The following is a 12,890-nucleotide window of genomic DNA, read 5'->3' as shown; positions in this document are numbered from 1 at the left end:
AGACATCACAGGGCAAAATGTACCCTCAGCTGATCAGGCAAAGAGCTTAAGACTCTGCAAAACATGAGCTGGACTAGTAGATGCTACAAGAACCCTTCCATAGCTGGCCTTCTCACCAACTGGTCCCTTAGCCCTGGGGGCTTTACCCTGCCAAGCCTGGACCACATGAGGAGGAGGAGTAGATGGGGTGAGTGGGAGGGGCAGAGAAAGCAAGCAAGGCGCCTGCAGTGACCTACATCTGTTCCAGCTCTGCCTGTCCACCGCCAGTCGCCTCAGAGTCCCTGGCAGCCAGCAGCAGCTGGAAACTGAGAAGGAAGCGTGTGAGGGGGCTGGTGGGCCATGCAGGTGAGTGACACTGTGCACCTGGCTTTCTACCTGGTCTGGGACAGTCAGGGAGGAAGGCTCTGGACTGTGTTCTAGATTTTCTGAGCAGGAAAGATCAGGCAATGGGTGTCGGAAACTTGGCTGACTGACCACAGGCTGGGGTGCATTTCTGATACTTCTAGGGAAACCAGTATCTCCAAAGTATCCTGGAGAAACGAATTTATGATTTTCCAGGCACTGCCTGTTAGAAAATATCATACGACAACTAAGTTCTAAAAAATCTTACTGGCAGTTCCGAGTAGAGACCCCCAAGGCCAAAGCAGTTGAGAGAATCCTGTTTGGTTGTTCCTTTCTGTTGAGAAGCTGAAGTTATCAGGGACCTAAGCTGCCAGAATGGAACAGCTCCTGGGGCAGCAGGTGAGAACTATGGGTCCTGGGGAGAGTTAAGGGAGGCATATCCAGAGGTTCCATTCAGAGTCTGGTTGAGATAAGCTGAAATGAGTGCTTTTGAGAGTTAGGAGTCTTCCCAAATGTGGGAATAAACCATGAAGGAAAGAATTATCCACCTTTCCATTCCTTCTAATTAAGCCTCCATCCCTCTGTTCTCCAGGTCGACATGGCTCTCACTCATTAGTCTTTGGATTTGTTCTTCTTCTAGAGTGTTCCTAAAGCAACATGATTCTGGACCTTGGAGCATCACAGGCTCCTACGTTGTTGGCTCTTAACTGGACCTGCAGTAGACAAAGGTAAGGGACTGGCATCTGGATTACTTGACACGTGGCAAATAGCCTCAGGATCTACTAGGGCTCGTGGTGATGGTAGCTCTGCTGTGTTAGCCTCTGGTGTGGCTGTGTGACTGTGTGCCTCCGTCTATCAGATACTGATTTGAGCAAGGGAAGAAAGGAGATCTCGAGGTATCTACCCCCACTTAGAGTAGCCAGCTGAGCCCTGCTCATCGGAGTCATCTTCTCTCCTGTGCACCCTTGTGACTCCCTTCATGCAGTGGCTGTGTCTCCTGTGGTGTTTGTGACCGCTCCAGAACGTAGTTGGCACACAGTGACATTCCAGCACACGGGGGGGGGGGCATGACTAGGCTGCACAGGGGGGCAGAAGTGCCAGTGAGTGGGAAGTTGTGCAAGAAAGCACTGAATTTGCTCTGTCCTATGAGATTCTGTCAGTGACTGAGTTGCTTGGGCAGCAAGTATAGCAACCCCAAAAGGCACCGCCTGGCCATGCTTCAACCTCTCAGATGGTAGGTAGAATTCTGGGGGGTTCTTTTCAAGTCTCACGTTAACTCATTCCAATCCAAAGCCCACCCTACTCTCTCACATAAGCAATAACAGATGGGCAGTTAAAGGTTGGATGCGGGGAGGCAGAAGACTTCTGGGCCCCAGTAGAAAATGTAAAAGATCTCGGGAGAATTTGCGTTCCACAGTTGGGAAACCGCTGCTGTTGTACCAGATTCCCGACTGAGTTTGGTCTTACTCTCTGAATGGTAATGGGTTTGGGTCTCACCAGGAAGCCAGGCCAGCAACAGATTACACAGTCCAGGCACCATGGTTTCCTTCCCTCGGGAACTGGGCAGCACGTACTTTTTCCCTGGGAAATTGGTCTTGTTGGGCCATTCTATTCTAGGAAATGGCAGGAAACCAATCAGTTTCATTTTAGGGGTTAGACAACTTCTTAGGGGCACTACCTGCCCCCCAACATTCACATTAAATCATGGCTGGTGTCCCTGGGAGGGGTGGCGTGAGAGCAAAGTGGGCTCTCATAAGCGATTCATCTGTCATCTTTAGGAGATCGGTTTCCACTCAGAAGAGCACAAAGAAGCTGGAACTATGGCTGGTAAGAGAGCCATCTGCCCCACCACCCACACTGAGGTTCCTCCCATGGCCAGAAGGCAGGGAGGAGGTAGAGCCCAGAGCTCTTTGGGAACACACGTCTCTGCTTTTTCAGTGTGCTGAGCCTCCACATGAATAGAACTGCTTCCAGAAGAATGGCCCTTTCCCACCCCCCCCCCCTTTACCTAACTTTTCTATCCACACACCCAGCATCTTCCTGGGGCATACAACCAGAGAGGAACCACCAGATTTCCCCTAGAAAGCTGAAAGCACTGTTTACAGACAGCAAGTGGGCAGTACACACCTATCTTGACTTACAGAGTAACTAGGGACCTGGTTCTCTGGCTGGATGGGAGGAAGGTTGAGATGAACACCTCCTACTTTCTTCAGGAAAGCCCCCTAAGAAGTCCTCCATCCCGGGAGTGAGCATCAGACAGCTGGTGGATGAGATCCCAGAAGGCTGCAGCACACCAGACTTCAAGCAGAAGCCTGTCACCTTGGCTCTACCAGAGGGTGAGGACCTATTGGGTACTTCTGAGGGAGTCATGGCTTTTGCTCTGCCACTCCCTATAAAGCACAAGGCTTGGCAACCTAACCTTTCTAGGTACCCAGTCTCTCCTATGTCAGTCACCTATGTATCTATACTTTCTATATTCAAGTGGTGTCTGTCTGTCTGCCTGGATACCTATGAGGGACAGGAGCCCGAGGAGACTATCGGGGAAAGGGGTGAAGAAAATCCACACTGTGTTGATGTGGGGGGGGGGCAAGGAATCAGGCCCCCGGGTTCATTTCTCTCCTCTCCTTGCCTCGGCATCTTCTACAGAAAGAGGCTAAAACTCTCTTCTCCCTGGATGCCAGTAAAGTATCTGCTCTGTAAGCCTGAGGATTTAAGTTTGATTTGCTGGTATCTCCATTAAAAGCTGGACGCTGGGGTACACATGGTCTGCACACCGGGGAGAAATAATTGGCAAGCTCTAGGGCCTTGTTGGACAGCCTGGCTAGCCAACTGAGTTTCAGACCCCAAGACCCTGAGACCCTGTCTCAAAAAATTAGTGGAGGGGGCTGGAAGGATGGGTCAGAGGTTAAGATGGCTGTTCTTCCACAGGACCAGGGTTTGGTTCCCAGAACCCATGTGCCTGTTCTGGGGGAATCTAGTGCCCTCTTCTGGCCTCTGAGGGCATCGCACACAAATGCTACTCAAACATTAAGGCAAATACATGTAAAATAAAAGCGAAGGGAAACCAATTTTTAAAAAAAAAAAAAATAGAACATGAACAAGGAAGACACTTGGACTCTGTGCTCTGTCTCTCTCTGTCTCTCTGTCTCTCTCTCTGTCTCTCTGTCTCTCTCTGTCACTGTTTCTTCCAACCTTGCCCTAAAGAGCCACATATCTAGTGGCTCACAGGCCAGTCTAGGCTCAGGAGCATTGCTGTAAAAGGACACAGGAACCCACTTGGAATTGGTGTTTCTTCCCTCGCAAACATCCCTGCTGTAAACTTTAGTGAACAACATTCTGGCATAAGAAAAATAATGTTACCATATACTTTTCCAAGTCTGAAACAAGCTCACAAGACAGAAGGGAGGGCCCTGGGGCCTTCAGGCTCCTCTGCAGAGATGTTTCTGGCCGGAGGCAGCAGGGTTCTGTGAGGGTGAAGTAACTCCCACTCCATTTTGCCTTGCATGGAACTGTAGGTCTTTTCTGAAGCTGAGTCCTGTGTCTCAGCACCAGCTCCTCTGAGTACAAGCCATTGCTTTCTAAGATTGTCTTGCCCATCCTCCTAGATAGGGGGACCCACACTCATAAAATGGCATGCACTTGCTTGGTTTGAGGGAGCCTTTAGCCCCCCCCCCTCTCTCTCTCACACACACCCTCCTGAAGGAATCCAACACTCACTTCATCTCTACTTACCCCACTCCCACCCTCACCAGAGACCACCCAGCCACATCTTTCTCTTGGGAACACCAGGCCTCTGCATGTTGGAAGCCAGGCCTCCACTGCTTCTGGATACCTGGAAACTGTGGTTTCCATCTGACATGAGTCCCAGGTAAGGGGACCAAAGTCCCCTAAATAGAGAAAAGTCCCTTCTTTTGGAATAGAGAGCCAGGATGCCTACAACAGACAGGATGATGTAAGTTAAAATCTAAACATTTACCTCTCTACCCCCATGTTGCTTCTTCCCGGCACAGGAAAAAATGCCATCTTTCGTGCGGTGGTCTGTGGGGAACCCAGACCTGATGTACACTGGCAGAGCACCAAAGGAGACCTCAGCAGCTCCAGCAAGTACCAGATCTCCTCGGCTCCTGGGCGAGAGGAGCATGTGCTGCAGGTGAGCCCCACAGCCGTTTCAATCCACAGTTCGTGGGTCTCTTCCTAGTTCCTTAAATCCTTAATGGTGTCCAGTCTCCAAGTGAAGAAGAAATATTCCCACAGTTAGGCCTATTCAACTTTCACCCATAGTCCAATGTCCCCAGAGCCAGGAGAAGCCCTGGTGGACTTGTTATCTCTCTAATAATCAGGAGACCACCTGAACCATAGTGGACCACTGTCCCAGACAGTTTTGGCTTTAGAAAGCTGGTCATTTGCCCCTTACTGCCTCCATTTCTCCTATAGACTAGCATAATTGCAGTACACATTTTAAGTAATTCTAAAAATTAAAAGTTCACACATGGGTTGAGACCCCTTTGGGGGGTCAAATAACCCTTTCACTGGGGTCATATATCAGATATCCTATATATCATTATATCACAATATTAGATCATTACATTACAGTCCATAACAGTAGCAAAATTACAGTTATAAAGTAGCAACAAAGAAAGTGTTGTGGTTAGGGGGTCACCACAAGATAAGGGTCAATAGTAAAGGGTCATGACACTAGGAAGGTTGAGAACCACTGGCCAGTGTCCCACTCTAAGCTGACTACAGACAGTTTTTGGCTTACCATGGTTCCACTTGCTGTTTGGTCTTGTGTTGGTGGAAAAGCAATGTGCACCGAATAGAAACCACACACACATGGAGTTTTCAGTTTCTCTGTTTGATCTTTCCATGGGTTAGAAATATGTATGTGTGAGCTATTCTGAGCAATGACAGCTACCCGTAGCCTCCACAAGTCAAGAGGATAACCGTATTCTACAGGATACTGTGTTCGCTGACTTACACAAGACATTCAACTCTCCTTGGATGCGCTATCTCACCTTAAAGTAGACAAGGCTAGGGCAAATTTTGGAGACTAGCTGTACTAAAAGCATTTTCAATTGATAATATCTTCAGCTTAAAGGAGGTGTACTGGAGTGCACCCTACCACCAGTCAAATAGCATCTGCATCCTTGAGAAATTGTGGTTAATATTAATAATATTCTAGACACTAACTGTGGAGTGCTCACAACTGTTGAGTCCTGAACCAAACACTTATCACAGAGGACACGAGTTAATCCTGACTACTCTCTGCTTTTTAAGATAGCCTTATCCCATCTTACAAGTGAAGAAATTAAAATTCACAGAGGCCAGGGAAATTGCCCAAGATTCCATAGCCAGTAATGCATGGCAGAGACTGTCTTCAGTGCCGGACTCGCTTGCTCTCCCCCTGGCACAAGCTCTTTCTGCAACCCATATTGCCTTTGATGGCAAGAACAACTGCCCTATGTCTGGATGCAGAGTTTTTCTCGATGTCTGCATTCCTTGATAAAGACCATGAGTTTCAGAGGGGAAAAGCTGTGTCTGTACATCCCTATACTTCCAACCCACAACCGTATATAGCACATGAAGCCTGTAGTGCAGTGAGTGCTAGCCCCCTTTCCCTGGCCTCGGCCTCTCTCCACAGATCAACAAGCTGACCGGAGAGGATTCCGATCTGTACCGATGCACTGCACTGAATGCCTATGGAGAAGCCACGTGCTCAGTGAGGCTCACCGTCATCGAAGGTGAGTTTGTCCCATGTGCCCATCAAATAGGGCACCAGCTTTCTCCAGAGACTTTCTCAGAGGAACCACAGGGTGGCAGGAGAGGAGAGAAGTCCTGGAGGCTGTTGCTACTATTTCCCTATCTCTTGCAGGAGCCCTGGTTCCACCCAGTGGCCCTCAGTGCCTTGCATGTGCCTAAAAGAGCACACACCTTCAGCCACACCCTGTGGCAGATGCTCCGAATGGGGCGAGGACCCAGATGTTAATTTCTAGTCTGGCATCTTCTACAAAGTCAGTTTCTTTTCCCACCTGGATCTCAGTTTTCCCAGTCTTTAAGAGATATTTTGTGTAGGTCTCTATCAGAGGGAACGGACAAAGCAAGACAAAAGACTAAGTCATGTCTCAGACATGCTAGGTTTGGTTTGCATGGTGTCTGAAGATTCTTAACGTTTTGAGTTGTGATAATGTGAAAGCAAGCTAGTCTTTCAAGTAAGTTGACATTCATCTTGTCTCTAAGAACCACCCCCCCAAATCCTAAAAGAAGACCAAGAAATAAAGATACTAAAATTATTTCACATAGTGAAAAATTCTGAGATTGGAGTCCAGGACTCATTTATACGTCTGGGCTGTTACAGGAGACCAAGTTCTTGTCTCTCTGCTCTGCCAGCCCTAGCAGGCTGACTGATCACTGAAGATCTAACCTTATTCCATACTCAAGCAGGAAGAGAAGGAAAGGGGAGGCCCAAGTACACCCACCTCTCTCATAAAGGAAGCAAAGGCTTAAAACTCAAAATCAGAGTTTTTGGTTAACATGCCATTGGCTAGAACTCTGTCATGTGACAGCTGTTGCCTGCAAGGGAAAGTGTGTACTGGGTTTTCCTGGACACCCCCATTGGAAGCAGATGACAAAGAAGAGGACTGTGAATGTTTGTGGAAATAGAGAGAAGGCAGAGTATGATGGATTTAGCAGTTTGGGTCCCCTCCTCTGTACTAGTAGCTGTCAGATGCTGTTTGGATGCCCTGAGTTTGTTGTGGTTGGTGGTTGCTTCCCTTATTCCTGTCAATTTCCCTGTAGACGTGTGTGTGAGTCTTCCCTCACGAAATGATACTCACGGTAAAGCTTTGAGGTATCAAAGCCCATGGAAGACCCCACTATCATCTCTTCCTTTTGCTGTGGGAGGCCAGGGCTCTGGGCTTGGTCCTTTTCCCAGGAAGACCATCCAAGTGTCTTGCTTCTCTCCCTGTCTGTCTGCACCACCTCTCCTCGCTTCCTTGGATGGTCCAGTGGGTTTTCGGAAGAACCGAAAAAGGCAAAAGGAACCTCAGGAGGGTAGGTAGAGTGGTTGAAGCACCCCTCTAAGGGCCTTTGCATGTTACTCCCCATCTGATATAACCACACATGCATACACTTTTGGGCATTACCAGAATAATAAATGAGAACACTGCTCATCACCCCTGATGCCTATAGCCTTCCTTTAGATTCTAGACATCCCACCTAGGACTCAAGACTTATTCTCTATTTTCTAGACCTCAGGAAGGATCTGATGGACTTTCGGAAGATGCTGAAAAAGAGGTGGGTCTGGGGCTGTCTGGAGGGTTTTGGAAGCTCATATGGTACCCACCTCAATTCCTTCCTTAAGGAAGCTGGGCTCACTCTCCACGTCTGATAAAAGGATGGAGCCAGAAGGCCATCGGTAGATGGGAGAACAGAAGAGCACAGGACTGAGCATCCTGGCTCTCTAGCCTTGAGCTAGTTTTCTTCCCCCCCAGTCCTGTTTGCAAAATGGAAGGGCCCACTTGAGCAGCAATGTATATACATACATACATACATACATACATACATACATACATACATATAGTTTAAAGCAACAGAACCAATCAATTCTAACCTCACTTCTACTCAAATACCTCTTATTCAGAAATCAACACCACCAATTTTTAGGAGGCCAAAGTCTCCTACAAGCTGATGCCACAGGGTAAGGCTTGCCTCATCCAGTCTCTTCCACTTGAGATAGTGGTCTACCCCAGAGATTTCAGTCTTTGTGCCTGCCCGTCAAGGACACAGAGTGTAGCTTCTCTAGACCACTCCAGTTGCCAGGGTCAGAGGGTCAATAACCACGGCACCTCTAACCTCCTGGCCTCTGACCCACTTGCCCTGATCGCCAGGGCCCCACTTCCAACCCCCGATAAAAAGATGGAGTCTGAGCAGGTGTGGCAGCTGTTGATGACTGCGGACCGGAAGGACTACGAGAAGATCTGTATGCAGCATGGTATTGTCGACTTCCGGGGCATGCTGCGCAAGCTGCAGGAGATAAAGAAGGAACAGGAAGACAGAATGGCCCAGGTATTCTGGCCCTGCCCCCATTCCCTACCTGGAGCACAAGGTCTGGAAGAGCCTCACACCTGAAGCTGGCTCTGGAGAACCCAAATATAGTAGACGGTCTACCTACATCTAGCCCCACCGAGAGGTCCTGCTAAGGATCCGGCCCTCTACGCTTGCTCTGGGTTTTGATACATAGGTCTGATATTTATGGAACTCTGAACTTTAGAAAAGTTGGGGCTTCAGTGACTTGATTTCCTCATATGTAAAACAAAGATTCTAGCAAAATCTAACTTGTAGGGCTGAGAGAATAAGTAAGAGAATGTGTTTACAGCAATTAGCCCAGTGCCAAACACATAGTGAGGATCTAACGAATGTCCCTTGTCATCCTTGTCATCATTGCCAGACATGGGGACTTATTTCTAGCACTCTGATTCCAGCATCTTATAACCTACATAGGAAGTTCCTTCTTGTGTCTAACTTGACATACGTCTATTTTTTTTTTCATTCTGGGGTTGCAAAAGCAACTAGTTTTCATTATTCTGAAAGTAGCTATTTTACTAAGGGCCTCGGCATTTCTTTCAGCTGTTCTTACCTGTATCGGCACAGGGCCTAGCACACAGTTCTGCTTTGCTTTGCAAGATTGATTGATTGATTGATTGATTGATTGATTCAATGTATGTGAGTACACTGCAGCTGTCTCCAGACACACCAGAAGAGGGCATCAGATTTCATTATAGATAGGTATGAACCACCATGTGGTTGCTGGGATTTGAACTGAGGACCTCTGGAAGAGCAGTCAGTGCTCTTAATGGCTGAGCCATCTCCAGCCCCCTTATCACACTGTTTTCCCTAGTGATGTTCACCTAATGTTTATTATCAGAATTAACAGATGAATGGACATCCAGAGCCCTCCCTCACCTGACTTTTTATCTTTGAATTTTCTTTCTTGAGGGTTTAGGTGTTCTCACTTGAGACCTCTATAAATTCCTGCTCTTCAGTGACTTTGTGGGCCAGGGCTGAAACCAGATTCTGCACTTTTCTAACGGGTTTGTCTACCCCCTAGTATGTCAATGCCATTGCCAACTTGAGACACATCAAAGTCACCAAGGAAGGGGTCGCTACGTTTGACCTGGAGCTGGATCTCAAGGACCTGGAGAGCAAGATTTACCTATACAAGGTGAGGCTAGAGGCCCTGACAGGGGTTGCAGGTCCTGGGAGCCCACAGAATCATCTAGAACACCCAGGTGGTAAGCATTCACCCATGGGGCTCCCAGTTAGAGTTAGGTAACGCCCTATGTGAGTAGTTTCCAGAAACTTCTTACCTCTCCTTGAGCCAGGCCTGTCACTATCTATAGTGTCTAACGCCAGAGCAGGGTAAGAACAGAGTTCTGAGCACATGCCAACTGTGTGAGGCCAGAATGGGTATATGGGATTGGGGGCTGCAAAGCATGCTTCCCTCCTGCAGCCGAACTCACTCACCCTGGCTCCACCACCTCAGGCTAGACATCTTTCCTGTGCCTCGGCTGCCTAATTTTTGAAATGAGGGGTCAGAAGAGCTACTCATAGAATTCTACAAATGACATCATGTGCGCTTTTCTGTTCCTGTGACCTGGCTCCTCCCACTTGTCTCTCTCCTTCCTTGCTGCCTTGTTCTTGCTCCTTGGCCTTGTGCCTGTTCTCTACAGCTGCTTCGTGTGCCCAGCGTGCTCATCTCTGACAACCATGTGGTTAGTCCTCTCATCTCAGCCAAGTGCTTCTGCTGAGCTCCCCGCTCCACCCTAGCTTCTGAGCCTGTCACCCCTTATCCCGCTTTGTTCTTCTTAGTTTTATTTTTCCATATACAAACCAATTACTTATTTATGGTGCCTATTGCTTTTCTTTCTCTCCCATGATGTTTTATCTTCCTTGGGGCAGGAGTCCTTGTTTATTGTAATATCTCATGGACTTGGAATAGTATCTGACACACAGCGGGAAGCTGATAAGTGTTAGCAATTGTCAATCCTCTAAAAGTAGTGAACCTGTATATGGCTTAGCAAGGATGAGTATATGTATAAATGACTACACTTGGTGCATCCCTGAAGACATTTTCGGAGCATTTCCCTGGGTGATTTAATGAGCTGGTCCCATGTCCCAGGATTTCCTCTCCTGCTAACACAGAGGTCTGTGTAGCAATTCTCTTCCAAGCACTTGTATCAGCAATCTCAAATGTCTCTGCATAAACTGCATAGCTTTTTTTTTTTTTTCACTCATGGGAAGAAGCCTGGACATTCTTAGAACTAATATTTCCACCTACCTCATGACCCATCCCTCCACATTCACACTCTGCTCTGTGCCCTGATCCCACAACCCCCACATCTTTTATGGTTCTAGGATCATGTGGTCTTTGACTTGGGCCAGTAACCAGAGTGAGGCTAGGATAGGAGGCTCTTTGGACCCACTGAGGCTCTGAACCATCCTTTCCTGGCTTCAGGATGGAGAGATGATCCCCTACGGTGTTGATAACCAGACCAAGCACTGTCTGAGAAGGCTGGGGAAACGCTACCACTTCCAGATCCAGGACCTGCAGCCTGAGGATGCTGGCCTTTACCAGGTCATGGTGGAGGATGCTGTGGTCTTCTCCACAGAGCTAGAGGCCAGCAGTGAGTGTTCTTCATCAAAGAAGCTTGCACAGGGGAGAGAAACATGTCCATGCTAGTGTTTGGAACAGGACACACGCCACAAGGCTGCATTGCAAAGGAAGAGGGACAAAACCAGATATGTCTCCTGTTTGCACCCAGATGGGTTCTGCAGAGTGATTCAGGGACACAGTCATATATGACATGCCCTTGCCCACAGACCTTCTGTTGCAGCTGATTATTTTCAGATCAGACCCAGACTATGCCCTTTTGCTAGAACATCACCCCTTCTGAAAAATGCCTGCCTCTCCCATAATTCCCAAGCAAGAATCTCCCCCCGGGCTGGACAGGCCCATGCAGCCTAGGCCTCTTCTACTCCTGCTTCTTATGTTCCTTCCACACCTTGTGTCCCTCCTTGAACTCTGTCCTGTATTCAGGAGGTCCCGTGTCTACACCACTCATAGAGCAACTGACCAGGGGCATCTTAGAAGAACAAAGAAAGAACTAGAGGAGGAAGCCTTGGAAAGATATGTCATAAAGAACAAGGCTGAGCCAAGGCTGAGGAACAAGAAGGGAAGGAGTCACCCAGCAGGCCTAGGGTGCTAGGATGGGCTTTGAAAGCCCAGTAACATGGGCAGAGGAGCATGGCCTTGGGCGTGGCCACCTCTTAGCTGTCAGGATGGGACAAGCCATTTTTTTTAGACCCAGAACCTAACTCATTCTAGGCAAATAACAGTCCTCCAGTTCTTTATCTTATTTTATTGTAAGAAAGGCTCTCTCTAAAGCTGTCCAGGCTGATCACAAACCCACTATGCTACAAGCTGACCTTGAACTTGTGATCCTCCCTCCTTGGCCTCCCCAGTAGCTGGTATTATCAATTTATATATGCTGCTGTACCTAGATCTTTAATTTCTTAAGCCCCAGTCTCCTTGTCTGTGAAAATACTCGGTCACCATAGTATGATCACAACCCTACATTATGTAATACTTTCAGTAAGGACATGGCGGTGGCTACAGAAACTGGGTAAGGAGGTAACCTAGCCAAGGTGACAGGAAGATTTGTGGTAAACTGCTCTGAACTAGGTTTCTTAATTCCTAGTCCCAGTGCTTGGACATCCCTGTGTCACAATACAAAGCTGATACACCCCCTTTCCCGTTTCTATGGCAGCCATACCCCCAAGAGTGGTGGTCCCACTGGCAGAGGCCCGCTGTGAGGAACGGGGTGATGCAGTCTTTGAATGTACCCTCTCCAACCCTTGTCCCAGCGCTACCTGGCATTTTCAGCACCGACCGCTGAAGCCCAGCGACAAGTATGACGTGTCTGTGTCCCCTGATGGGCTAACCCACCGGTTGGTTGTGAAGGGGGCCAGCTGCTCAGATATGGGCCTCTACTCGCTGAGCACTGGGCTCCATGCCTCCGGTGCCTGGCTGGTGGTTGAAGGTGAGTGGCCGTACTTCTGAATTCTCCTGCCTTTACCAAGACAAGGACTCAGAGTGCAGACAGGAGGGTCTCCTTCCCTTTGCCATCTGCTTCTGTATACTGTTCTCTCTCAGAGGGAATGAGGAAGACTCCTTAAATCTATTCTTGATTGAGTACAACACAGTGTCTCCATGGTCTGCCAAACCCAGCTGTGTGTGCTCCATTAGACCTCTTAGGGTTATTCAGGAGCCTCAGATCCAGGATGACCCCTAAGACTTTGGATAAGGCTTATGCCAGTGGCCCATGTTTAATGTGGATGACAAGCCCTGAGATGGACCAGGAAGCACCCTAATCCTCTAAAGCATTGGCATCTGGGGGCAACATGATCCTCAGAGACTGTGAACTGGGCAGAGGCAAGGCAGACAGTAGGTCTTCTAAAACCTGCAGCAGCTTGATAGATTCACAAAGTTG

At 48.3% G+C, this 12,890-nt stretch overlaps 1 protein-coding gene across 5 annotated transcripts in view; it reads left to right on the top strand.

The window, feature by feature from the left end:
- The first annotated feature begins 211 nt into the window (after positions 1–211).
- The window catches only part of IGFN1 (immunoglobulin like and fibronectin type III domain containing 1), a 31,012-nt gene continuing 18,333 nt past the window's right edge, over positions 212–12,890 (top strand). For 4 of the 5 annotated variants that reach the window (XR_013975057.1, XR_013975058.1, XM_080918066.1 and 1 more), the window contains exons 1-12: positions 212–345; positions 983–1,070; positions 2,121–2,169; positions 2,556–2,678; positions 4,353–4,492; positions 5,984–6,083; positions 7,348–7,392; positions 7,590–7,635; positions 8,229–8,406; positions 9,449–9,562; positions 10,856–11,024; positions 12,168–12,440. Coding sequence is in view for 3 of the 5 variants with exons in the window: in XM_080918066.1 (XP_080774192.1) it covers positions 2,163–2,169; positions 2,556–2,678; positions 4,353–4,492; positions 5,984–6,083; positions 7,348–7,392; positions 7,590–7,635; positions 8,229–8,406; positions 9,449–9,562; positions 10,856–11,024; positions 12,168–12,440 (1,195 nt within the window). In the remaining 2 variants the exon portion in view is untranslated. Of the gene's footprint in view, positions 346–648; positions 742–982; positions 1,071–2,120; positions 2,170–2,555; positions 2,679–4,352; positions 4,493–5,983; positions 6,084–7,347; positions 7,393–7,589; positions 7,636–8,228; positions 8,407–9,448; positions 9,563–10,855; positions 11,025–12,167; positions 12,441–12,890 lie in introns of those variants that run through there. The other variant, XM_080918067.1, reaches the window with a different exon arrangement.

The sequence above is a fragment of the Micromys minutus genome, assembly GCF_963924665.1.
Source record: "Micromys minutus genome assembly, chromosome: 6".
Taxonomy (NCBI): Eukaryota; Metazoa; Chordata; class Mammalia; order Rodentia; family Muridae; genus Micromys; species Micromys minutus.
The sequence above is the reverse complement of the archived record's forward strand: the minus strand, read 5'-3'. Positions and strand labels throughout refer to the sequence as shown.